At 52.7% G+C, this 26,045-nt stretch overlaps 1 protein-coding gene across 1 annotated transcript in view; it reads right to left on the bottom strand.

Annotated features, from left to right (window-relative positions):
- Positions 1–14,064, bottom strand: part of Vash2 (vasohibin 2) — a 30,175-nt gene extending 16,111 nt beyond the window's left edge. Inside the window, exons 1-4 of the mRNA XM_051148283.1 lie at positions 13,763–14,064; positions 6,689–6,777; positions 2,948–3,004; positions 2,263–2,337 (exon numbers count right to left, since the gene is read on the bottom strand). Coding sequence (XP_051004240.1) covers positions 2,263–2,337; positions 2,948–3,004; positions 6,689–6,777; positions 13,763–14,038 — 497 coding nt within the window. The 5' untranslated portion in view covers positions 14,039–14,064. The remainder of the gene's footprint in view (positions 1–2,262; positions 2,338–2,947; positions 3,005–6,688; positions 6,778–13,762) is intronic.
- Between the last annotated feature and the right edge of the window lie 11,981 nt (positions 14,065–26,045).

The following is a 26,045-nucleotide window of genomic DNA, read 5'->3' on the forward strand; positions in this document are numbered from 1 at the left end:
AAGCCTATGAGCCATGTAATTTGCTGTACACAGCAATGGACAACAAAGAGATCCCGTGTGAAATGAGGTGGAAGCTGAGGACCAACACCTGAGGTTGTCCTCTGACTGCCACCCTCCGCTATAGCATGTGTGTACCCACACACTACACACACACACACACATGCTTGCTTACACACATTACATGCACATGCACACGCTTACACGCACTGCACATACAAAGGTAGAGAGTGATAGAGCCATCCGATCCGATGATAAACTGCTAACTCTGTATCCACACATGCATACTCTGGGATGTACATCTGCAACCAAGAGCACACACATGTCCAAGAGTCCAGACAGACAGACTAGACCATCCTTCTCACCCCATCTTATTGAAGCACCTCTTGCATTGATCCCTGTCTCCTTTCCTGTCCCAATGCCACCTGGACTGAGGGCACCTTGCCTGAAGAGCTGCCGCCACAGACTGGCACGTGGCCATGTCTGCGAGGAATTGTTTTGATTGATGGTTGATGTGAAGGGCCCAGTCCACTATGGGTGGCACCATTCCCTAGGCAAATGGGTCTGAGCAGCTTAAGAAAGCTAGCTGAGAGGGCTGGAGGGATGGCTCAGAGGTTAAGAGCACTGGTTGCTCTTCCAAAGGTCCTGGGTTCAATTTCTAGCACCCACATGGTGGCTCACAATCATCTACAAGGAGATATGGTGCCCTCTTCTGGCCTGGAGGCACATACACGGGCAGAATACTGTATAAATAATAAATAAACCTTTAAAAAAAGAAAACTTGAAAGAAAGAAAAGAAAGCTGAGAATGAGCCAGAGAACAGACCAGTTAGTAGCATTCCTTCATGGTTTCTGCCCTGACTTGTGTCACTGATGAACTCAGACCTAGAAGCATTAGCAGAAATAAACCCTTTCCTCCCCTATGTTGCTTTGGTCATGGCATCAATCACGACAACAGAAAAAGCTGAGGATAGTCTCTTTCATGGGTTCTTTGTGTCCACCATTAGATAAAATTTGAGGTTCATCCTGGATCATTTTCTCCTCCTCGTAACTTGTCTCCCAAACATTCGCATCACCCAACTTGAGCTCCTGGCATAGACCAGCCCTCTTGAAAGCCGCACTCTAAATATCCCATCCTGAGCAGCCCAGATTCCAGACCATCTCCATGCGAGACAGGTATGGAGGGATCCGAAGTGCTGTGGCCAGGACACCTCAGCCCTCGCTGCTTCTGTCCCAGTGCAGGGCTGCGCCAAAGTATGTCACTGTCCTGTCCCTCCTGATTCTTCGAGCTCACCTTCTCAGTCTGTGGCCTGGTAGGAAGTCTGCATTGGTTGACTCCCTGTCAACTCCGGTGTCTGGCTGGCTTCCACCTGTACACTCGATCTCCTGGCAGCTCAGGAAACTACCTCATCCAACCCCGTCCCACTGCCAAGGTCATGGCCCAAGTATCACCATTCCCCCATGTGAGCGCTCACAAGCACGCTACAGATCCAGCCAGCTGCCTCCAGCCTGTCCTCTGTCTTTCAGAAAGCTACTCTGAACGGAGGAACCAAGAGGAGACCAAGCCACTCTTCAGCTCCAGAGCTTTCTGAAGCCACTTAGCACAGCACTGGAGAAGCCAACAGCTTCCATCTGGGCTGACTATCTGCTTCCTGCTTCTGTGGCCATGGTCCCCACTCCCCCAGCACAGGACCCAGCTTTTCTCTGGCTCTTCCCTCTGGCTGTGTTCAGCTGCCATCACCATTAGTCAGGGTCGTCACAGCTTTTCTGGACCAAATTCCCCTCAAGGCAAAGAGCCAAGCATGTGGTGAAAATGATAAAGCACTAGTGCCCAGACCCCTGGGTCCACTGGCTTCCACCACGACAGGCTGCCAGCACGTGCCCTTCTGTGCAGCCTGCTCTCACGTTTCCCCTGGCGATGGGTTTGGATATTCGCCCTCTTGGCCTTGACTCAACTCCATTTAACTGTCCCTCTTATGACAGTGTCGGGCTAATGCAAAAACGAGCCACACACGCACTCTGAAGTCCCTCTGAACTTGAACTCTCCTTGTGACTACAGCCTGTCCTGACACCTGGCCAGACTGCACCACAGATTTCAGTGAGGTGAACACTAGTCCAAGGAGCCAAGCATTGATCATGTTCAACTCCAGCCTGGTCAAATTAAGGGAAGTACCAGGGGACTCTGGCACTTTTCCCCAAGGACACCAAAGCCACAACTAGCTCCAGAACAGGGCCACAAAGTGAGGACATGGAGCGTAAAGGATACATGCCCAGGATGACCGCCTCAAGGCATTTGATAGGCAAGGATTCTCGGGTCATCTCTTTCGCTGTTTCCATCAACCTGTGGGATAGAACAGGACAGATCATCTCAGGCCCTGTGCGACTATGCAGTCTGTCTGACCTCCGCTCATCAGTCTGTCAGCATGCCTGCCTCCACACTAGGTGCCATGCAGAGGTCTAGGGAGAAAGGAAATAAGCTGCTTCTCAGGAAACCTCAAAGCACATGCATGCTTGACAGAACTAAGATCTTCAAACCTGCACCACCAGCACCACCTGCACCACCACCACCACCATCACCACCACCACTGCTGCCACCACCTGTACCACCTGCACAACCATCACCACCACCACCACCACCTGCACAACCATCACCACCACCACCACCACCTGCACAACCATCACCTCCACCACCACCACCTGCACAACCATCACCTCCACCACCACCACCTGCACAACCATCACCTCCACCACCACCACCACCACCTGCACAACCATCACCACCACCACCACCACCTGCACAACCATCACCTCCACCACCACCACCTGCACAACCATCACCTCCACCACCACCACCTCCACCTCCACCACCACCACCACCACCACTACCCCGGGTGCTGGTGGCTCACAAGTAGGAGAAAATCTCTCTGGTCCACAGGTCATGCACCACTTACCCGCTCAGAGGCCTCATTTTCCTGATTTCAAAGAACTGGGTCCCTGTATGATTGTATCTGTGAAACATGTAAAGGGAAAGTGACAGAAACTCCAAAGTCCTGGCCAACCAGCCGCTCGGGTTCCATTCTCAGTGGCTTAAGAAAGCAGTCCTTGCTCTTCTGACCTGCCTCCCCACTGCACAGCCCTGGAAATGTAGTTTCTAACTGAAGCTTACATGCACCCTTGACTTCCATAACACTTCATTTCAGTCTACCCTGACTACATGTCTTAAGTCACGTGCTAGACTAGAAGGTCTTGAGAACTGGAACCATTCTTTATCAGCTGTGGGTCACCCATACAGCCTGGAGGGCGCTCGGGACACACCACAGGCCAGCAGACAGCCTGGAGGGCGCTCGGGACACACCACAGGCCAGCAGACAGCCTGGAGGGCGCTCACCACACACCACAGGCCAGCAGACAGCACTAAGCAAATGAGAGTAAGTGAAGTGATTGGTGAATGAGCAGCTCAGTGGCTAAACAACTGAAAGGAGGGGTAGATAGGGAACAAAAGGCAGATGGACAGACAGACGGATGGTAAGGTGGATAGAGGGAAAGCAAAATGGATGGATAGGTTGATAGAAGGATGATGGGAGAAAGGTAAATGGGTGAATAGGTGGGTGGATGGATGGGTGGGTGGACAAAAGGATGGTTGTATGTATGTATGTATGTGTGTGTATGTGTGTATATATGTATGTATATGTGTGGATATAAATGTATGTGATGTATGTGTGTGCATGTACGTGTGTGTTGTGTGTGTGTATGTGTGCATGTATGTATGTGTGTGTATATATGTATGTGTGTGTATATATGTATGTGTGTGTATATATGTATGTGTATGTATGTGTGTGCATGTATGTGTGTACGTATGTGTGTGTATGTATGTATATGTTATGTGTGGTGTGTGTGTGTGTGTATGAATGCGCTGACCAATGTATCGATGCATGGAAGAAAAGATGGAGAGGTGGATGAATGGCAGTAAGATTTTCAACAGTACATAGAACTTAAGAAAATGTTGCTTATTTCATGCCTGGATCATCATGACGTCACTAATCTAAGCAGATGGCATCACCGTGCACACTGTGCTTCTGACTGACTGCCCAGTTCTCTGGAACCCGCAAATCTGTGCCACCGGAGACCACTCACGCCATGCTTTTGAGCTTCTGTGCTTTACTCTTTTGCCTCAACTAAGTCCTATTTGTGAAGAGAGTGGGGGTGGGGAGGATGCTGATGACAATGGCTTTGCTTGACCAGTTGGGTGCACAGGACTCACTATGTGTCCCAGTGAGGCAGGCAGCCTTGAGGATAGCAGCGCACCTCACACTGCCCAGAGAGGAACGAGGTCCCCGCAGCTGAAGGGCACAGATGAGGAGCCTGTAGCTCAAAGCAGGTTCCAGGGAAGGCCACAGGCTCATGATGCCTGCCTGCCGTTGAGGCTGGACTGAAAACAACACGGTCAGAGCCAGGGGTAATGTGAACAAGCACAGGCTAGGAGGGGCTAGCCTGGGCCATGTTCATAACAGTTAGCTCAGCATTTCTGAAATAAGATGCTGAAAAATCCTAGTGTACTGTGACACACTACAGCTTCCACAAGATTTTTTTTCCTCTGTGGAAGTGAGCTGCAAGAGTAGAGGGCGGGTATGAGGCGAGGGGGGGGATGAACAGGATTGGGGTACGTGATGTGAAATTCACAAAGAACTAATAAAAAGTGGGGTGGTATTTTTTGTTTTTTGTTTTAATCTTAGTGCCAAAAGAAAACCAACCAACCAAGGAGTTCTTAGTGTGGTGCTTTTTAAATTTTTATCAGAGATTTTGATCAAACAGTAGGGTTCCCAGTATATTTAAAGTCGGATTCAGTTTCTACAAAGTAATATTAGTCCATAATTAAGTAATGAAAAGTTTTCTAGCCATCTTCTCTACGTTCTCTGGGGCTAATAGCTGACCTTCTGGAAGTTTCTCTCGAGCCTTCCCTATACAAAGCACAGGGCTCCTGGGCAGGCTTCCCATACCAAGGAAAGCCACAGGCTCCCTTTCCAGACACTGCCACTCACACTCTGTTCCAGGGGAAGGCAGATTAGATGCATCAGCTGAGTGCACCTATCATAAGCAAGGGCCCCAAATGTCCCCACATGCTGGCACCTGTGTCCAGGCACCCCAAGGAACTAAGACACCAGGTCAGAAGTAAGACCTCCACTGATGACGGCCTCCACTGATGACGGCCCCAAAGACCTCAGGGCCTGGCCCCTTGTTCCCCCCGAGCTTTCTCCTGCCTACTTTGTAGCCAGCAATCAGGTCTAACAGCCCTAGTTAATGGGCCAGAGAAGAAATTAGAAGGGTCCTTCAAGAGCAACGGGGAGGACCAAGTTAAGTCTATGAGGCAGGTTTTATATCAGCGTGAGAAAAAATGATACGCAAAACACACGCGCATGTGTGCCTAATGATGGAGCCCAGCCAGTCTCGTTCTCCTTGGGAAGGCCTCGTCCTAGACAGAGGGGAGCACTGTTCTAGCTTCTGGTCACCTGGGATGTTCAGTGAAGAGTAAGTGACAATGGAAGGAAGGTCACCTCTTGGTGCCTGGGTCTGTTTGTGGCCCTCAACTACCACCAACAATCCATGTGGGTGTCTCAGTTTGGAGACAAACAGAAATTCCCCATAATCTTGGTGGGGCCTGTGGAGGGAGCTACCATCTCCTAAGGAGGCAGCCAGGACTCCATGGGGAAGATGCCACATAGGAGAGGTGGCTATGAGGCAGAAGCTGAGAAGCTAATCAGTCATCCATCTTAATAAACAGAGCAGATGCTATTCTCCAGGGTGCTGTGCAGCCCTAGGAAGGTGCTGTCACTCAGTCCTTCAGGAGACAGAACGGTTCTTGCCTGCAGCAGAGGATGGGGGAGACTCAGGGCTGGGGAGGAGCAAGCAGAACACCAGCCAACAAGCCTGCGCAGCTCCTCACAAGTCAACCCAAGTACACCTCCTGAGCAGCACACTGGGGGCTCCTCATCTGACACACCAGCACCTCTGCTCCTTTGTCCCCACGGTGCTGCTTTTGAGGAACCTGAGGAACTGAACTAACCTAGACTGAAAGGAAGCCGAGGGTGCCGAGGAGACCAAAAACATGCCTGCACCAAACCCTTGGCCTCCTCAGTGGCTTTCTGTTCAAGCTGAGGCAGAAGGCCCACTGCAGAGCCCCTCAAACCCTGCACACACAGCTGGGACCGAGTCACCTATGTGGGCTGTGGGGAACCAGAGGCAAAGACAGATGAGTCTCTTGGTATCAAGAGAGGTCAGGGATGAGTTAAAACATGTGAGAGAGAAAAGAAAAAAAAAAAAAAAAAAAAAAACCAGGCGCGTGGGGGTGGGGAACATGTGAGAGAGGGAGGAAGAGGGAGGCCAGGAGGGGAGACAGAGAAAGAAAGCTAATCGTGTGGAAAAAGAAGGGAAAAGGACAAGGAGTAGAACGGAAAGAAAGAAAGAGCAGGGAAGAGGGAGAAAGAGAAGCCACAAGCCTCGAGGTAGACCAACTTCACCTCTGCTTGAGGGACAACCCTGGTTGTTCTGGTCACCCAAGGGGGTCCTTCCAACACCTGTCCTCACCAACCTTAGAGACCTTTGGCCGGCCAGCTAGCAACAGACACCCCACCAAGTTTGCCATCACCACAGCACCCCTTGGCTGAGGTGCCCCGCCGCCGCTGCTGGAAGGATACTGCAGCGTCTTCATGTAGCTCTGGATGGCCTGGAGCCAGTCTGGGATCGTCATGGACAGCCTGTAGTTTGGGACCTGGGGAATTGAAGGCTACAGAGAGACAGAGAGAGGGAGGGGGTTCCTGTTATTGAGGGGTTGCTTTGGCACAGCTCCAGGAACAGGAGTGGGGCTGAAATCAAGTGAGAGCCATTCCTGGGAGCAGCCACATACTTGGTACAGTCACCTGTTGCCATGGCGCCTCCCCCCACACCATCTCCTCTCCAAATATGCTCCACTCTGGACCATGGTTCCCTGTGGCCCTTCCTGACATCACGTGTAACACAGTTTACCTTCTCTATGCAGCCATAACTGCCTTCCTGGGGCCAGGGACCACGTCCTCCGGAGTCTCCCACTGAAACTGGCCTCGGTCCAGTCTGCAGCCTGGCTAATAGTGATTCTGTTATATGTGCTCCCTCTGGAGCATCGTTAACACAGGACACAAAGGAGGCAAACAGCATCCCAGATAAAGGACTGCGGCAGAATGGTACCCAGGTCATGGCTACCACTTCTCAGTACCACACACTTCACATGCCAACTGCTTCCCTCCTCTTGCCTCGACTCTCCCCAGGTAAGTGCTATGCCCCTGCCTCTTGAGCCTTCTTGCTCCACCCTCCTGGCAGCCCAGCCAAGTCCCCCAAGTGCCTACAGTTAGCACTCAACCTAACCACTCTCGAGACACCAAACACCAGTCAGCCAGGAACACACTACGTTTGTTAACACCCGCCCCCCCCCCCATACACACACACACTGACTTCTCATCTTCTCCATGTTTGTGGTGGACTATGTCGTCGATGACAAAGAAACTTGATCCCTCTGAGTGAAGGTTTGAGAGAGGCATTAGCTTCTTCAAAAGAAGCAGAAAGAGTGAAAGACAAGATGAGTGTCATCCTTGGAGAAACAAGGCCAGCTTTGCAGATGGGAGGAAAAGCAGCTAGTAAAGAGAGCTGGGGACAGCCCGGCAGGGCATCACAGCCAAACACCACCTGGGCATGGGCTCTGTGTAAAGTGAGAGATGGGCGTGGTGCTCTGGGCACACGGTGGCAGGCTCTCCAGGCATGGGCTCCGTGCACAGTGAGAGATGGGCGTGGTACTCTGGGCACACGGTGGCAGGCTCCTTGCCCTGTTCGTCATTGGCTGCATTTACTGCAAAGTTTCTCTGCTGACAGTTTCCTCTGGGTGCCTCCACTCAGCCTTCGATTTGAGGAATTCTAAATTCACAGAAACTATCCCTTCAGCTGGAAGGGAAGCTGTCACACTTGGTACATCCAAATCAAGGCGCTGTGTGTGTGAGCATGGCTGTGTGGGCACACACACAGGCCCGACTGTTCTGCAAACTACATTTTCAAACACCTCAACTCAAATTCCCCATCTGGGAGTCACTATGGAGGGAACAAGGTCCCAACCTGAACATTTGCTCCCATGACTTCATTAGAGACTCACACTCTCTCTCCCTCTCTCTCCCCTTCTCCTGTCTCTCTCCTCTCCTCTTTCTTCTCTCTTCTCTCTTCTCTCTCTCTCTCTCTCTCTCACACACACACACATTCCCACATAAACAGTTTCACACAAACTCACACATGAGTTCTCTATCCAAACACTAGCAACTGTTGAGACTTCCTTGTTTTTTCGCAGTAACACCCACATGTCTACTGAACATACATAAGAACCAACCAGAGGCTTCAAAGAGAAGTGAGAACACAGGCTGAAGACCCTCCCTAGCACCTCCATGTTGTAAGCTCTGACCCAGGTACAGAGTGGGAAGCATGGGGGCGGGGAAGGAGGAGGGGAAAGTCCATCGCAGATGTGAGAGCTTAGAGTCCACTTCGGGAGCTGACCATCGACTTATTCCCAGCCCCCTCCACCCCAGAGAGCCCATAGCAGGACTCAGAAGGCAACTGGGCCTCAGAATAGCACCCAGTGGCGCCCAAGGGATTTAGGAAAACAGCTGCAGTTACCTCAGCTACCCGTGGTCACATTTGCCTCCATGTAGGAGGACAAATGTAAGTGTTCCCCATGTGGGCTGGAGCAGGGCTGTGGTAGGGAGAGCCAAGCTGCTCAGTGGAAGACATCACCAGCTGCAATTCACCCTGGTGTCAGGAAAGCTAGCTGGGGCTCAGCCTGGGGCAACTTGGAATAGCACCTTAGGCAGCCAACGTTCCTGCTGGAACTGCAGTGCAAGCCAGAGGGGCCCCTGAGGTTCTAAATGAGACATACACAATGGTTCACATCCCAGCTCTGTCTCCTACTAGCCGGGTCCCTTGTCACATGACAAGACCCTTAGAGCCTCCACTTGCATCCAAATAAAATAATACTGCCTTTTCTGCTGCTGTGAGGACGACATGGCCTGCTGTATGAAAGGCCTCAGGGCAGAGGCTGCACACAGTACATAGGTGTAAGCTGCACCATGATCCCTCAGTACCATGCTCCCAGGAGCTGGACCAGAAAGGCTGGCAATCAGCAGGGGCCCCAGTTCCAAGACACATGTCTTCCCACACAATAGGAGGTAAGAGCATCCACTCCATCCTCAAGTACAGCACGTGTGACGAGGAGGTGGCTGGAGTCCTCATAAACAGTGGTAAGAAACCTCATTAGGCCTCTGTGGAAAAGTGGGGGCCAGCTCAGTGCCTGCGAACGGGTAGACTGAATAAACAAAACTCCATCTTGACACAGAGCAATGCCAGTCAGCTTTCAAAAGCAGGCACATATTGGGGACACACTGAAATGTGGGGGGATCCTGAAGTAAGCCTGTAATGCTTGAAAAATAAGATGCCAGGCAACAGATATGATATGGAGAAGTTTATTATAGGGAGGGGTACCTCAAAGAGAGAGAGAGAGAGAGAGAGAGAGAGAGAGAGAGAGAGAGAGAGAGAGAGAGAGAGAGAGATACAGAGAGAGACACCAAGAAAAGAGAAAAGAACAGAAAGAGAGGGAGGGAGGTAAGAGAGGGGCAAGAGGGCAAGGCAGAGACAAGGTGTGTTTGCCCTTTTTATAGTCCTGGGTAGAGCCATGCCTAGCAGCAGGCAGGTAATAATGTCATAGGTTGCTAGGCAGACTAGGGGCAGTATGCTAACAAAGCCAACCTCAAAACAGCCAATACTGGGCCAGGGAGACAGCTCAGCAGGAACCCTCTGCCACCAAGCCTACCAAACTGAGTTCAGACCCCACCCAAGAGCCCACATGGTGGGAGGTGACCAACACCTGTCTGTCCTCCACGTGTGTGTCTTGGTATGCATGTGCACACATACACACACACACACACACACACACACACACACACACAAATATAAAAACAATTCTAAAGACAAATACTATATTTATGCATAAACTTCCTAAAATGGTCAGATGCATAAAGTGGAGAATATGCCAGGGGAGTGAGCAGCAGGCAGGGGAGGGAGTGAGCACCAGGCAGGGGAAAGAGTGAGCACCAGGCAGGGGAGGGAGTGAGCACCAGGCACTTGGTATTTTGTGTGTATGTTTCAGAGGAGGAAAGTGAGTTTTGGAGATTGATGGTGGTGATGGAAGTTAACCATGTGCAAGTCCTTTCCCATATCTGTGACAAAGTACCTGAGACAATCAGCTTATAGAACAAAGGTATACAGTGTCTCAGTTTCCGAGGTCTCAGCTCACAGGTCACTTGTACATATAGCTTAAGCCGTGCAGCACATCATGGAATCCATGTGGGAGAGGCCTTCCATTCACATCACGGAATCCAAGAAATGAGTGGGGAAATGGGACCAGAGTTCTGATGCTAGGGCACACTGCCCAGTGACCTAAGTCCTTCCTATAGGTGCCGAAGAGTATTAATAGGCTGGGGCTGGGCCTTCCGGAACATTCAGGGCCTAAACAGCCACCATACACTCAAAATGGCCGAAAAGTAGGTCATGTATCATGTATTTTAACCACAATAAGCAAAGTCACAACAAGTGGTTTGCTAAAGGAGAAATGCAGATAATGCCTCTCTGGAAAAGACTGAGTTCACTAACAAACACAAACTAAAGCCCTGTAAAAATGGCATCGTCCATATTCTTCTTGTTAGTTGCCCCACTCTGGAAGGCAGATCCCAGTGTTGGTGAGGAGGCGCAGGCAAGTTTAAAGGATTTGGAAAAAGAGGGTGTGGGGTGGGCAGGGAAGGAGGAGGACCACAGGCAGGAGTTTGGCAGCTTGTCCGCCACCTCTTGCCAAACTAGAGAGCTGACAGAAGGCAAGATGGAGGATGGCACCGATAAGCAACTGGCATGGCCATGACAAAGGGAAGAGGAGGCCAGGCCTGGAGCTAGGGAGGCAGCAAGAGGCCCCAGCACAAGCAACCTTGGTCAAGAACGAGGAGAACCAAAGCATTTCTCTTACTGCACAGGCAGCAGGAAAAAGGACCTGCTGGAAACCCAGGGAGGTGGCACAGCACTGAACAGCCATGACCGCAGCATCGACATCAGAGGGCCTGTGGCCTGGGCCAGAGGCCCTGGAGCCACACCTTGGGAAGGTCGACAGACCAGAGGGGCCATTCTGAATCCAGGATGCAGAAGGGAGGGTGAGACTTGAGAGCACAGGGTGCAGGGCAGAGCCTGTCGGAGAGTCTCCGCTCCCTGCTGACACTTCCCACAGGCAGATCTCAGCCCTCCAATGCGAAGTCTTTCTAAATTTGGAGTCACCGTGAAAAATCACACACACACACACACACACACACACACACACACACACGGGGGGGGGGGGGGGGGAGCTGCAAAAAACCAAATTGTGTTTGCTGCTAAGCAGCCCTGGTGTCCTGCCTCTGCACTAGAGTAGACCCAGAAGGGCCAGTTGCTCCCCAGAAGGGCCAGCTGTTCCTCCTGCACCTGCCACCCTCTGCCCAGCCAGTGTAACCCCAGTGACTCAATCTTTTTCTTAAATTATCCCAGCAAAAGACCTAGTCAGATGCTCACTTGAGCTCAGCAACCACAAGTGAAGAAGAATGTGGTTACAATTTGGAGAGGAGATCTCAAGTGATACCCACCCCCACCCCCATCCTCTCCCACCATGCTCCAAGTAGACACCTAGGCCTTCAGGCAAAACTTACTATAGTCCCTAACAGACCATCCTGTAGTCCACGGACACATCATCCATGCCTCCTCACAGGGCCTGGGAAACTTGCTCCAGATACTGTCTTGCCCGAATTCACCAATCCATCTTCACCTCTGTCCCACCTCCTACCTTTGGTGCAAATTCCTCACAGCATGGGTTGCCTTGGCTAAAAGAGAATGACTCGGCCCTAAGAGAGACTGCCAAACCCTGGAGTTAATGAAGAGCGGCCTCTGACAGGGCAGCTTGAGACCTCCGTGCCTGTGCCTGAGCAAGAGCCATGCTTTCAGGATGTGGAGGCCAGGAGGTGCCATGAGGGCGTTAGGGATGGTGAGCTGACCACTAAGATTCGGTCCTCACTTGGAAGGTGGAGGCAAGAGGTCTGGGAGGCAAGGGCCAGCCTCAACAAAGTGAACTTGAGACTGCCTTAGGCTGTACAAGAACCTCTCCAAAACCAAACAAAAAGCAAATATGCAAGGTAGGGAAACGAAATCTTACAGTCTGGTTCAAGTCTAAAACCAAGCCATCACCAGGGGACAGTGGGATACGCCATAAGCACAGAATTCAGAATGCCACGGCAGGAAGAGCAAAGTTTGAGAGCCAAGACCCTGTCAGAGACTGGGGAGGGAGCTTTAGAGATGGCTTAGTGGTAAGCACTGGCTGCTCTTACAGAGGACTGGGTTTGATTCCCAGTACCCACGCGGTGACTCACAGCTGTAACTCCAGTTCTAGGGGCTCCAACACCTTCTGACCTTTGTAGGTACTCATGCACCTGGTGCACAGGCATACATTCCGACAAAACACCTGTGCCCATAAAATAAGTCTTCACAAGTTAAATAAATTAATTAATTAAAAAGGGCCAGGCAGAGTAATAAAACACAATGGAGCAGGAAGCAGAGAGAGCCTCCTCCACTTCCCCAAGGGCACACACAGCCTTCTGGCCTGCAGACTTGCATGCTCAGCTGTCGCTAGGCTGGGACTGACTGCTGCATGACTCTGAGGTATGCGACTCCTGCGTCTTCTCAGCAAACAGGGCCCCAAGGCCGAGGGAAGCCATCACCTCGGTGGCACACCAGGCTTTTGCCCAGCCTGCAGTTTGCTATTTTATATAACAGGACACTCCCACTAGGGGACATCTTCTTTGTAACCATATCCTTGGCCTGCTCACTGGCTGCTTTCCAGGGTAAAAAGAGAGCTTCACTTGGTCTCTTCCTTCACCTGGGAGACTAATTCATCCTGTGTCCTGGAAAGTCCCTTTAAGTCACAACCAATCGCTTCCCTTTTCTCCCCTTGGCCCCAGATAAGCTGCTAAGAGACACTTCTCTGTTCTTTGTAAGTTCCAGAGGTAAAAGTCACTGTCGTAAAAAAAAGAAGAGAAGGGAGGAAGAGGAGGAGGAGGAGGAGGAGGAGGAGAAGGAGGAGGAGGAGGAGGAGGAGGAGGAGGAGGAGGAGGAGGAGGAGGAGAAGGAGAAGAAGAAGAAGAAGAAGAAGAAGAAGAAGAAGAAGAAGAAAGAAGAAGAAGAAGAAGAAGAAGAAGAAGAAGAAGAAGAAGAAAGACTAGAAATGACTCACGCTGAGAAGTCTGGCTGGTTGATTACAAATTCACTCATCCCTCATAAATCATTTGCTAGGGGGCGGGGGTGCGGGGTGGGGAGGACAGAGAGGTGGGTAGGGGCGAAACACGGCACGGGGGACAGGTGGACCCTGGGGCTATATGCTTTCTTGGAGTGGCTGCTGTTGACCTGGTGACATTAGCTGTTGATGAAGATGTTACAGGAGCTGAGTACACAATGGATTTTGGCTCAGCCCAACCTTACAGAGCCAAGCCAGGAAGCCCCCTGCCTGCCCCTCCTGGCAACAGAGCTGGGAGACAGTACTGTACAGTAGCCAGACATGAGGTCCCTTCTCCCATCTCTGCCCTGGCTGAGCGGGCCCCATCCCGCCCATCCGGCCCTCAACAACCAAGTCCAGCCAAGCCACTGACCTTAGCCAGGAAGGTAGCGTTTCTGATGGAGCCCACCATCTCTCCCCCTTTGGGGTGGACCTTAGCAACATGCAGCCACATCCGCTCCCAGGTGTGGCTGTCGATCGGGAAGCCGCTCTTGTTCACGTGGAACAGCACCCCGCCGTCTTTGTCCTCCTCCTCCGAGCCCCCGCTGGTGGCGAGGCTCACGGGCCTCGCGTGGCTGCTCCGGGACCGAGTGCCTTTGGCGCCTTTGGGGTGGGGGCAGCGGTGAGTGTCGGCGGCGGAGCCGGTCATGGTGAGGGGAGCGCGGCGGGGGGCGTGGGCACTCGGGAGATCAGAACCCCGCGGGGGTGGCCTTCATCTCTTGCGGCCGCAGGACGCGAGAAGGGAACCCCGCTCACCGGCCGGGCCTGAGAGCAGTGGAAACAGCAGGCACTGCGGCTCGGTAAGACAGGCATGAGGGCGGGGAGGGGGGTCCCGCCCACACCCCTGCCTCGCTGACCCAGACCCACCCTCTCAGGATTAACGCGAGCCTCCAGTCCCGCGGATTACCTAGCAAGGCGGCTGGAAAGGCGCCACGAAGCCTCACACCCAGCTGCACTCGGGGATGGGGAGGCATGCAAGGAGCGCGGGGTGAGGAGGGGACGGGGTAGGAAGAAGCAAGACAGCTGTGTAGCAAGAAGACACGAGGGCCCCTCCAGCTTCACGCATCCCTGGGTCCCCAGATGTGGTGGATTACCAACGACCCAGAGCAAACAGACACGTGAGCGCCCGGGGCTGGCGTGAGGGCGCCGCAACAGTCTCCGCTAGTTAAGGAGGCCTGGCGTCTTCCCGGAAGCCCCCCGAACCCTAGCGCGCGAGGGGCGGCTCCAGCCAAGGTTCCCGGGCAAGCGCAGCGCCGCCCCCTTTCCGCGGGTCCCGCGTGGACACCCGGAGTGGCAGCTGCGGGTGACCAGGGAGCGCACGAGGCACGAGGACCCACCTCGAGCTGGCCTCATTGCTGCAGAGGGTTGCTGGAACTGCGGCGACCATTGCCTCATGCCATGTCCCATTCTCGAATGTTATTCTGTGACATATAACCAAGTCACCCGGGCAGCCGCCGATGTTCCGGATGCGTCCATTGGACACCGCAACAAAGAGGGGCGGGTCCCGGGCTTGGAACTCTACAACCCAGAGCTGTGCAGCTCTGCGATTGGCTCCAGGGTTCCCGGGCAGGAGGGGATCTGAGTAAGGGAAGCTGGGCTGCCACGCGAAATCGAGAAATCCGATGCTGCGGTGTCCTGGGAACCCCGCTGAGCGGGGACGACTGTCCAGGGACTAAGATTCGGTTTCCCTGGGGCAGAGGCGCAGCAGCGAAGGGCCCAAGATGTGATTCAAAGGTAGAGGGCCTTGGCGGAGGAGCAGCGGTCGCGGAGGAGCTGGCCACAGTGACCTGGCCTCTACACAGAGCTCTGGGTGGCTCGGGGAATGCACAACTTTAATACCGAACCTGCGTCACAAGTTTCTCCCCAGATTAACAAATGGGTACAGTCTTGCATCCTCTGTTAGTAGTCAGGGTGAACGAGGTTCCTCAGAGGCCCGTCAAGTCCCTTCTGTTCTGCTGGTTTGTGGAGGGATGCTTGAAGCTGAGGAGTGGCCTTCCCTCAGCACCGCTAAAACACAGCCTTTCTTTTTCTCTTCCTCCTTCCCTTCCTCCTCATCTTCTTTCTTTTCCCTCTTTCTCTTTGTCTTCGTCTTCATCTTCTTTTCTCTTTTTTGAGACAAGGTGTCACAGCCTCAGACTTGCTATGTAGAGAAGGATGACCTTGAACTCCTGGTCCAGTCTTCACCTTTCAAGTGCTGGAATTACCGGGTCCTTGACCTGTCCCATTCACGCAGCTCTGGGCATGGCACCCAGAGTTATAGCAAGGTAAGTACACCACCAAATGAACTACATCCCCAGGCTCAAAATAGACACACGCACCCCAACACACCGTGTGTGTGTGTGTGTGTACGTGTGTGTACTTGTGCATGTTTATTGTGAGGCTGCAGAGCCTCATCGAGTTGAGGTCACTTTTTACAGAGGATCAGCATTTTGGTTTTCAGCACCCATTCTCAGCTCCGAGAGGAAGACACAAGATGGACATCTGGGCCTGCTCTCCCGTGCCTCTGCTCAGAGATACACACAAAGACATGTAATGTTAAAGCATTAGAAATACATCTTTTAAAACTCTTTAAATTTCTTGTGTGTAGGTACACATGATGTGTGGCGATCAGAGACGACACGGTGCTGCCCGTTCTCTCCATTCTGCACATAGGTTACGGGGATCAAACTCAGGCCCCCAGGATTGGCAGCACCCTCTGAGCCATCTCGTCAGCCCAAAATATCTATTTTTAAATGATAGTATTTTCCTTCTTGCTCCCTTCCCCCTCCCTTCATTCCTTCCTGTTTTCTTCTTTATATTTTGGGAAAGAACAACAGGGTGAGTGAGAAAAGCCACAGACCACTGACCCTGAGGCTCAGCAAGTCTAAGTTTGCCTCTTGCTGAGCTGTGTAACCCTGGATACACGATTCATCTGCTCTGGGCCTTCACGCCTCTTTCTGTTTTGGGTTTTTGGTGTGTGTGTGTGTGTGTTTGGTTTTTTGAGATAGGGTCTCTCTCTGTGTAGCCTTGGCTGTCCTGGACCCACTTTGTAGATCAGGCTGGCCTCGAACTCACAGTGATCCAACTGCCTCTGCCTACCCAGTGCTGGGATTAAAGGTGTGAGCCACCAGTGCCCTTTGGCTCTTAGGTCATGGTACTGCAACCTGCTTTCTTGGGAACACGTAGAGCCTGGCTGTCATAGCCTTGCTCTGAACTCCAGGCCAGCAGTCCAGCTCCGAACAAGTGAGTCAGCTGTACCAACCATGGGAAGCAAACCTCCCAGCTGGACACTACTAAGAAGAGCCCTGCACAGGGTGAGCTTCTGGCTGCTCAGCTGTATGTGCAGCTTGGGGCAGAAGCCTCTATGAGGCAGGCAGCATGGGAGCCAGGACCAGCAGAGGACCAGGGAGTGACCTGGGTTTGAACCTAAGGACAGAGCCCTAAGCATGGGACTATGGGTCCATGCTGGGCACAGTAATGCCAGTCTATGTGGACAAAGGCAACGGGCCATGCTGGAACCATCTCAGCAGCCACTGGCAACAAGCACACCTGGAAAAGAGTCAGGAAACAGAAGGACAATGTGTGCCCAGGGAATCTCATTCCTAATTAAAAGGAAATTCACCTCAGAGAGCGATCTGTTTTCTCATTTCAAACATCTCTTTCCCCTCTTTTCTGCAGTTCAGTCTTTAAGTCCAAGTCTCTCTCTCCCACTTCCCTGGTTCACAGTCCAGAAGAGAATTTCAGGCCCGCACTAATGTGGACCACGATTTGGCCCGACGTCCCTTAGAGAAAACAGCTCACACCTGTGCCCAACAGGCTGTTAGACATCAAAGGGCAGCCAAGACCATGCTCGGCGCCCTGAGTCGCTCCTGCTACCCACGTGCGGACCAAGTCCAACCACCTCCACTCATCTCCTTCAGCTGAAGTCCGGAGCCTGCTTTGCCCGGTAGGAACCCCAGACAGCAGGAAGCTAATGCTTCACCTTCCTGCTTTGAAATGCCCCACGACTCGCTGACAGTGGAAGGAAAACATTTGCCGGTCCCCAGGGCTCTGGTAGCTGTTCTCTCTTTCCCACAGATGGAGTAGGCCGTGTGGCCTGTGAAGATAGGTGCAAAAGTCAGCAACTTTTCCAGTGAGGTAGAGGCAGGCTCCTGAGCGAACTTGCTGTGGGGGGACCCAAGGTCTCTTCACTGAGAGCTATGCTGAGGTGCAGTGAGAGAGTGAGCAAGAGCCAAAGTCCCAGTGTTGCGTTTAAAGGACATCCTCAATGGCCTAAACGCCTTTTGTTGCACCTGTGGTGGGTTTGACTGTGAAGTGCCTCCCCACAGGCTGATATGCGTGAGCATTTGATATCCAGCTGAGGGTGCTGTTTTAAGAGGCTGTCAAGCCCTTAGGAGTTGGAGCCTCCCCTGAGGAAATGGGTTGTCAAGATCAGCCCAGGCCCACTTGCAATCTGTTCTCTGTTTCTTGTTCCTCCCACATCGGCGTAAGGGTTCCAGCTGCACACTGCTGACACTATGAAGCCACCCACCACCGTGGTAGTGGACTGTATCCCCAGAAACCGTGAGCCAAAATCATCCCTTCCTCTCTTAAGTTGCTTAGTGCCAAGTAGTTGGTCACCACAATTAGGACCTGGTAAAAGTACCCATCTTCTAAAGACAGTATCAGCTCCTGAGGGCGCCACTGCCCAGCAACCTGGGACTAGCACATGGCTTCTAGGGACCGAAGCCATAATAATATAAGAAAACCCACGCCAAGAGCCTCATGTGTGTGAGCTGGGCCTCACTGTGACTCTGAGAGGCTACACAAGCAGATTTGGAGACATCTGTGCCTGGCATGTCTCGTCGTCTCTTAGTCAAGACTGAGAAATGAGCAGTTGACGAGCAAAAGGAAGAAACTTTAAAAATAAGTCTTGGGGGGGCAGCATATGAAGGGGAACATAGCTCACAGAAGCTGGGGGGAGGGGCCTGGCACACAGGAAGAACTGGAAGAGTGTGTCCTGCTGGTAGCACAGAGGAAAACTCACACACTCACAGGAGTCGTGTGTGCCCTGCACTGATGTTCTAACCCCCAACACCTCAGTGACTTTTGGAAATATTGTCCCTGTGGGGTAATTACTTACGATGAACTCGTACAGAAGAGGTTGGCCCCCTGCTCTGACGCGAAGGCTGGCCTCATGAGAAGGGAAGGCTTAGGTGGGGCCATAGGTAGGTACATGAGGAAAATATGATGTGAAGATTGGCGCTACAGCCCCACCCTGAAGGAATTTGGAGGAGCTAGGAGAAAGGCGAGATGCGGACTGGCCAAAGTGCCTTCAGAGGGAGCTGTCCTGGCGGAGGCCCAGGTCTCAGGCTCCTCCCGGCCTCCGGCCTGGCCTCCGGCAGGATGGACAATCAACCTCTGCTTGCACCCTGCGGATTGCCACTCTTCCTCTCTGCAGCGCTGACAAGCTGCACAGCACTTGGGCTGCGAGGACTCAGCTCTGAGGAGTTGCCTGGTGAGAGAGGTAAGCACTGTGCTGAACCAAAGAAGCCACTTTTCCATACGGTATCACCACTGATATTGGTCACGGGATCCAGCAAGACTGGTCTAAGACAGCAGGAGAAAGCGCGAGACAAAAGGCCCACCCGTGTTTCTGTATTTTCCTTGGACTTTTCAAAGCTCCCCTTCCTCTGGGCTGCACTCTGTATTTCCTGCCTATCTGGCTTGGATGTGCACTGCCCCTCTCAGGCTCATGTGTTGAAGGTGCAGTCCCCCAGATGGCACTACTAGGTAGGGATGTCCGTGCCACAGATGTAAGAGGCGGGGCTTAGCTGAGAGTAGTAGTTCCCTGGAGGTGTGCCCTTGGGGACATGCCCTGGCCTGTCCCAGTCCTCTCTGCTTCCTGGCTGCCTCCAGGATAGGGGGACAGGAAGCTTCTCTTGCCTTTGTCCTTCAGCTATGAAGTACAGGTTTTCTCTGCTCAGGGACAATAGAGCGAGAGGCCAAGGACTGAACTCTCAGAGACTGTGAGCCAGAGGCAGTCTCTTCCCACCCCCTCCCCGCCCCCCAACTGTCTATCAGGTATTTTTGATGGTGATGGAAAAACAAAGCAATGGTCTGACCCACACAAACTGCCAGTGGTTCACCCGAGGCTCTGCTCTGCTCCCTGATGGGCGCGAGTCTTGCCACATATAAAGAACAAAGGCAGCAGCCACCGGGTGCATGGTCTACGCTGAGCACAACGTGAGCCCTTCACATGCGTGTGTCACTTAATGCTCACAAGGGCCCTGTGAGTTTTAAAGCAGCACGAGGAAAGCTTATGTAACTTGCCCCAGGTCCAGACAACAAAGCTGTGGTTCGGCTGTCTTCGCATGTCCTCCCCAAGGCCTCTGGGCTCAGTGCCTGGCCCCACGTTTGGTGCTGTGCCAAGGTGGTAGAGACTCTAAAGCAGGCCTTGAGGGAGTCCAAAGAGGTCCAAAAAAGTATGTGTGCCCAGTAACGGATGGCACCTCTCAAACGGTGAGCAAAAGGACTTCCTGTCTTTGTAAGCCAACTGTCTCCTATGTACCTCACAGGAACAGACCGCTGCACAGGGAAGCGCAAAAGTAGTCCTGGTGAGCCTCTAGTCCCAATGGTGAAAAGCACAATAATTAAAAATTTTCTTCTACGGAATTCTCTCTCTCTCTCTCTCTGGTTTTTCGAGACAGTGTTTCTCTGTATAGCCCTGGCTGTTCTCAAACTCACAGAGATCCACCTGCCTCTGCCTGCTGAGTGCTGGGATTAAAGCTGTGCACCACCACAGCTTCCTCTATGGATTTTAAACAATGCACCTGTTTCTACACTGAGCTCTTGTTTTCTTGTTTTTCTGTCTGTTTTGATTCAAGACAGGGGCTCTTTATGTAGCTCTGGCTGTCCTGGAACTCACTATGTAGACCAGGCTGGCTTCGAACTCACAGAGCTCTACCCGCCTCGGCCTCCCAAGTGCTGGAGTTAAAGGCATGCACCACTATGCCTAGCTTACACTGAGCTTCCAATTACCAGAGAATTCAGGAAAACTCAAGCTTAAGTGCAAACTGCGAGCATCATAAGGGTCTGGAATCAGAAGAGTCCATGTCCTCCGAGGACTAGGTTTCTAGATCCAGCCCAAGTGCTCCACAGCTGGGCAGCCAGACAAGTTTACCCTCAACCCAGGCTTGAGGAGTGGGGGGCCTGGACAGTGCAGGCAAACAACCAATGAGAAAAATTCGTCACAGTGTATGGTCCCAGGCCAAGAGTCAGCATAAATAAGTAGACATCAGAGACTGAAAGTAGAAGTTGAATATAACATGCTTTTGCTTAAAGTTTTTACAGAATCGAAAGGGAGTTAGGAACACAAGGGACAAACAGAAGAAAGTTAAAATTGGCCAGTCAGGTGAAGAAGAACCATTTAGAAATGTGAGGAAAGTCACTGACCAGGGCTGTGGGTCTAGCAAGGAATGCCAGCCAGCACCTGTGGACCCAGGGCTGTGGGTCCAGCTGGGAGTGCCAGCCAGGACCTGTGGACCCGCGGCTGTGGGTCCAGCAGGCAGTACGGGCCAGCACCTGTGGACCCGGGGCTGTGGGTCCAGCGGGGAGTGCTGGCCCAGCACCTGTGGACCCGAGGCTGTGGATCTAGCAGACAGTGCCGGCCAGCACCTGTGAACCCGGGGTTGTGGGTCCAGCGGGCAGTGCCGGCCAGCACCTGTGGACCCGGGGCTGTGGGTCCAGCGGGCAGTGCCAGCCAGCACCTGTGGGCCGGGGCTGTGGGTCCAGCGGGCAGTGCTGGCCCAGGACCTGTGGACCCGGGGCTGTGGATCCAGCGGGCAGTGCCGGCCAGCCCCTGTGGACCCGGGGCTGTGGGTCCAGCGGGGAGTGCCAGCCAGCACCTGTGGGCCGGGGCTGTGGGTCCAGCGGGCAGTGCCGGCCAGCCCCTGCGGACCTGGGGCTGTGGGTCCAGCGGGCAGTGTGGGCAGCACCTGTGGACCCAGGGCTGTGGGTCCAGCGAGCAGTGCTGGCCAGCACCTGTGGACCCGGGGCTGTGAGTCCAGCTGGGAGTGCCGGCCAGGACCTGTGGACCCGGGGCTGTGGGTCCAGCGGGCAGTGCCAGCCAGCACCTGTGGGCTGGGGCTGTGGGTCCAGCGGGCAGTGCTGGCCCAGGACCTGTGGACCCAGGGCTGTGGATCCAGCGGGCAGTGCCAGCCAGCCCCTGTGGACCCGGGGCTGTGGGTTCAGCGGGGAGTGCCAGCCAGCACCTGTGGGCCGGGGCTGTGGGTCCAGCGGGCAGTGCCAGCCAGCACCTGTGGGCCGGGGCTGTGGGTCCAGCGGGCAGTGCCGGCCAGCCCCTGTGGGCCAGGGCTGTGGGTCCAGCGGACAGTGCCGGCCAGCACCTGTGGGCCAGGGCTGTGGGTCCAGCGGGCAGTGCCGGCCAGCCCCTGTGGGCCAGGGCTGTGGGTCCAGCGGACAGTGCCAGCCAGCACCTGTGGGCCGGGGCTGTGGGTCCAGCGGGCAGTGCTGGCCAGGACCTGTGGACTCAGGGCTGTGGGTCCAGCGAGCAGTGCCGGCCAGGACCTGTGGACTTGGGGCTGTGGGTCCAGCGGGCAGTGCCAGCCAGCACCTGTGGGCCGGGGCTGTGGGTCCAGCGGGCAGTGCCGGCCAGGACCTGTGGACTCAGGGCTGTGGGTCCAGCGGGCAGTGCCAGCCAGCACCTGTGGACCCATCTTACTCACTCCCAACCTTACTTCTTACATGAGTCACATCAAATACTGAAAGAATGAATCTCATGCAAAATCCTTAGGAAAGGTTTAAAAAAAAAAAAAAAGACTAAAGTGCTTGTATATAAAGTGATGGTGACCAGCAAGCATCCAAACTGAGCTGAAACTGAGACTCTGTTCCTCTAATTCTTCCCTCCCCTCCCCCCTGCCTTCCCTCTCTGGGTTGACCTTAATTTGTGATTGTTAGTCAAGGTTCTCTAAAGGGACAGAATCAATAGGACACACACACACTCACATACACACTGACACACACCTCACACACACACATACACACAGACTGACACATACCTCACACACATATACACACACATACACATGGACACACTCACATACACACATACACTTCATACATACACACTGACACCACATACACACACACACACTGACACACCTCACACACATACACATGGACACACTCACATACACACTGACATACACCTCACACACATACACACTAACACACATATACACAACACACTCACGTACACATGGACACACATACACGCTGACACACTTCATACATACACAGTGACATACACCTCACATACACACACTCACATACATACTGACACACATACACATTCACACACACTCACATACACACTTAAACACACACACATACACAAGCATTCATATACACTGACACATACTTCATACACACACTCATACACTGGCACACACCTCACACATACACACACACACACACACACTCACATACACACTGACTCACAAAGCGAGCCTGTGTTAAAATAGCAACAGCAGCTGATTCACACCTGTGAACCTGTAAGTGTCCTGGTTCCTGAGGCTGGGAGCTCAGCCGGCCCCGTCTGGAGCCGCTGGTCCTTAGTTCACTGCAAAAGCCTGGAATCTCTGCTTCTGATGTCAGCGAAGAAATCACTGCAACAGGGTAAACCAGCTCCTCAGCGAGAGGAGAGGCCAATGAGAAAAAGGCATCATCTTTTTCCTCATGCCCTTTCCACCTGGGCTGCACAGAGGGTGCCACCCACGGTCACGCTGGGCCTCCCCCAGTGACCAAGGCATTCAGCGCAGCTCTCCAGGTGAAGGTCCCTCCTCCCTTCCTCCCGTATTTCTAACTGGTGATGATCTGACTTCAAACTAACCATGACATTGATTTTGCTGCCTCCATCTCTGAAGCTGCTTTTTTGCTATTTTCAGTGCTCGGGCTTGAATCCAGTGGGCTGCACGTGTGTGCGAGTGTGCTGGCCGTGAACACACATGAAGTCCCCTTTATTTTTGAAAGTATATTGTTTATTTGTTTGTGTGTGCACATACCTCATGAGTGTGAGGGTAGTATTTATTTACTTGTGTGTGTGTGCACACATGCCTTGTGTGTATGTGTGTGTGTGTGTGCGTGCGCACACGCGCGCGCGCATATGCCTCATGAGTGTGGGGGTCAGAGGAAAATGTTCAGAAGACGCTTCGCTCCTCCCACCATGACGGTCCAAGGGCTTGAACTCGGACCATCAGGCTTAGCAGCACGCACCCCAGCATACTGAGCCATTTCTTTTGCCGACTTCCCTTATTTTTGAGGGTCTCTCACTGAACGTGGAGCCCATTATTTCAGCTTGGCTGACTGTTGGGCCCCTGTGACCCACTTGTCTCCAGCCCTGCTCCCTGGGGTTAAGACTCACACAGCCACAGGCATTTTGTTTGTTTGTGTTTGTTTTTGAGACAGATTCTTGTTATGTAGATTAGGCTGGCCTCAAAAAAATCACAGAATCTGCAAGCCTTTACAGGCACGTGCCACCATATAATATTCACAAGGTATTTCACGGGGCTTCTGGGCACCTATTGCCAGTCCTCTCTGCTTGCACAGCAAGCACTTTATCTACTTTACCAGCAGGGCCAGCTCCACAGCACCCCCCCTTTTTTATTTTTATTAGCAAGAGAAAAAAATTGGACTTAATAATCATAGGCGTTTCCTGGCTGTCTTTGTCCAAGTTACGTTGCTTGTCACACACCGTGCTCAGCACTGAAAACCAACAAAACCCACTCTTTACTTCTCGGACTTGTCCTGGGGCAGGGTGGGGTGGGGGTTGCTGATGGAAGAGGGGGAACAGGGAGAGTCAGAAACTAAAATACTGAGGCCAGAACAAGGAGAGAAGTTGGGTCCCCCAAACCCACAGGCAGCACCGGGGCCCAGCATTGTAAGGTGCTTTGAGGACATCTGGCTAGAAAGAACAGAGACTTAAGACTTTGTTGGACGGCAGCTCCGGGGAAGAGGGTCACCCGGGTAAAAGGCCTGTCTTCTCTCACAATAGCCCCTGTGAAGAAGAGCCGCTGGCCTCTGCTGACGTGCTAGTAGGCTCCCTGCCCACCTCTCCCTTGGGAAGCAGCCATTGTACCTCACAAGGGCACCTCAACTTACAGTGGGGCTGCATCTCAGCCAAGCCCATCAGAATCCACAGCTCCTCGAGGGCAGCCAGGACGGCTCAACAGGGAAAGGTGCTGCCAAGCGTAATAACCTGAGTTTGAGCTCCAAGTCCCAACATAGTTAGGGGAGAGCTGACTCCTAAAGATTTTCCTCTGCCCTCCCCACCCCCACCCTGTGCACTACAGTGTTTACACACTAACTAAATAAACACATAATGGTTTGTTTTTTAAGTGAGTTTGATCGAGTATGGCAATTCACACCTGTAATCCCAGTACTCCGGAGACTGAGGCAGGAAGACAGAGTTTGAAGCCAGTCCCGGGATACGTAGAAAGACTCAGCATCATAGAAGAAAAACAAAATGTTCTGGACACCCCTAACCTCAACCTTCTACCTGCCCTAGCTCACCTCAAATGAGCTCAGAACACTTCCTGAGCCTGCAGCAGGCTGAAGCATCTCACAACACAGCTGTTTACAGTAAACTCAGCCAACTGTAGATATGAAAACTGGCCCATAGCACCGTCTTACACCAGTTCCCAAAGCAGTTGGCGCGGCCTCATACTTAGCCTTAGCTCTGAGATGCTGCGGACATGAGCCCCTCCTCACCAGCTGTCTCACCGTTAGAACTTTGTGCGCCTGTCAGTTTCACTGTCTGTCACATACTTAGAAGAGGATTTTTAAAACGTTTTTAATAGAAATGGCTCAGTGGTTCAGAGCACTGGCTGTTCTTCCAAAGGACCCAGTTTCTATACCCAGCACACAATGGTCGGTCGGTCGGTCGGTCTGTCTGTCTGTCTGTCTGTCTATATCTCCAGTTCTCAGGGCTCTGACACCCTCTTCTGGCCTCTGTCGGTACCAGGCACAAAAATGGAGCACAGGGTTAATAGGCCAAACACCCACACATATAAAAAATAAAATAAAATAATGTTCAAAACTAAAACCGTTAAAAGCTCTGGTGTCTAGTTGATGTCCACAGTTGTGGGTTATATAAAGAATTTCTCATGAAGTGTACTGGGTACCTTGATCATGTCCACCACAGCCAACCCTTCTCCTTAATACTTTCCCAGTAGCCGGGCATGGTGGCACACGCCTTTAATCCCAGCACTTGGGAGGCAGAGGCAGGCCTGGTCTATACAGTGAGTCCAGCACAGCCAGGGCTACACAGAGAGACCCTGTCTTGAAGAAAACAAAAACAGAAACACCTTTCCAGTCATTCCCCTTCCTCCCCAGGCAACTCCACTTCCGTGTCATATATAAAACTGCCTTTATGCAGAGAATGTGTGACTGTACTGTTGTCATTCTGATTCTGAGTTATCCTTTTAAAGCACGGTGGCCTCCGGTTGCATCCGTTTTCCTGCGAATGATGCCATTTTATTCCTCTGTACAGCAGACTAAACCTCCGTGTGTGCACCAACCACATTCTCTTACCTGTCCCTTTGCCAGCAGGCACTCACCTGGTCCCAGACCTTGGCTTGCCCATTCTACTGCAGGAAGGAGTGCCAGTACCTCTGTGG

The sequence above is a fragment of the Acomys russatus genome, chromosome 6 (assembly GCF_903995435.1).
Source record: "Acomys russatus chromosome 6, mAcoRus1.1, whole genome shotgun sequence".
Classification (NCBI taxonomy): domain Eukaryota; kingdom Metazoa; phylum Chordata; class Mammalia; order Rodentia; family Muridae; genus Acomys; species Acomys russatus.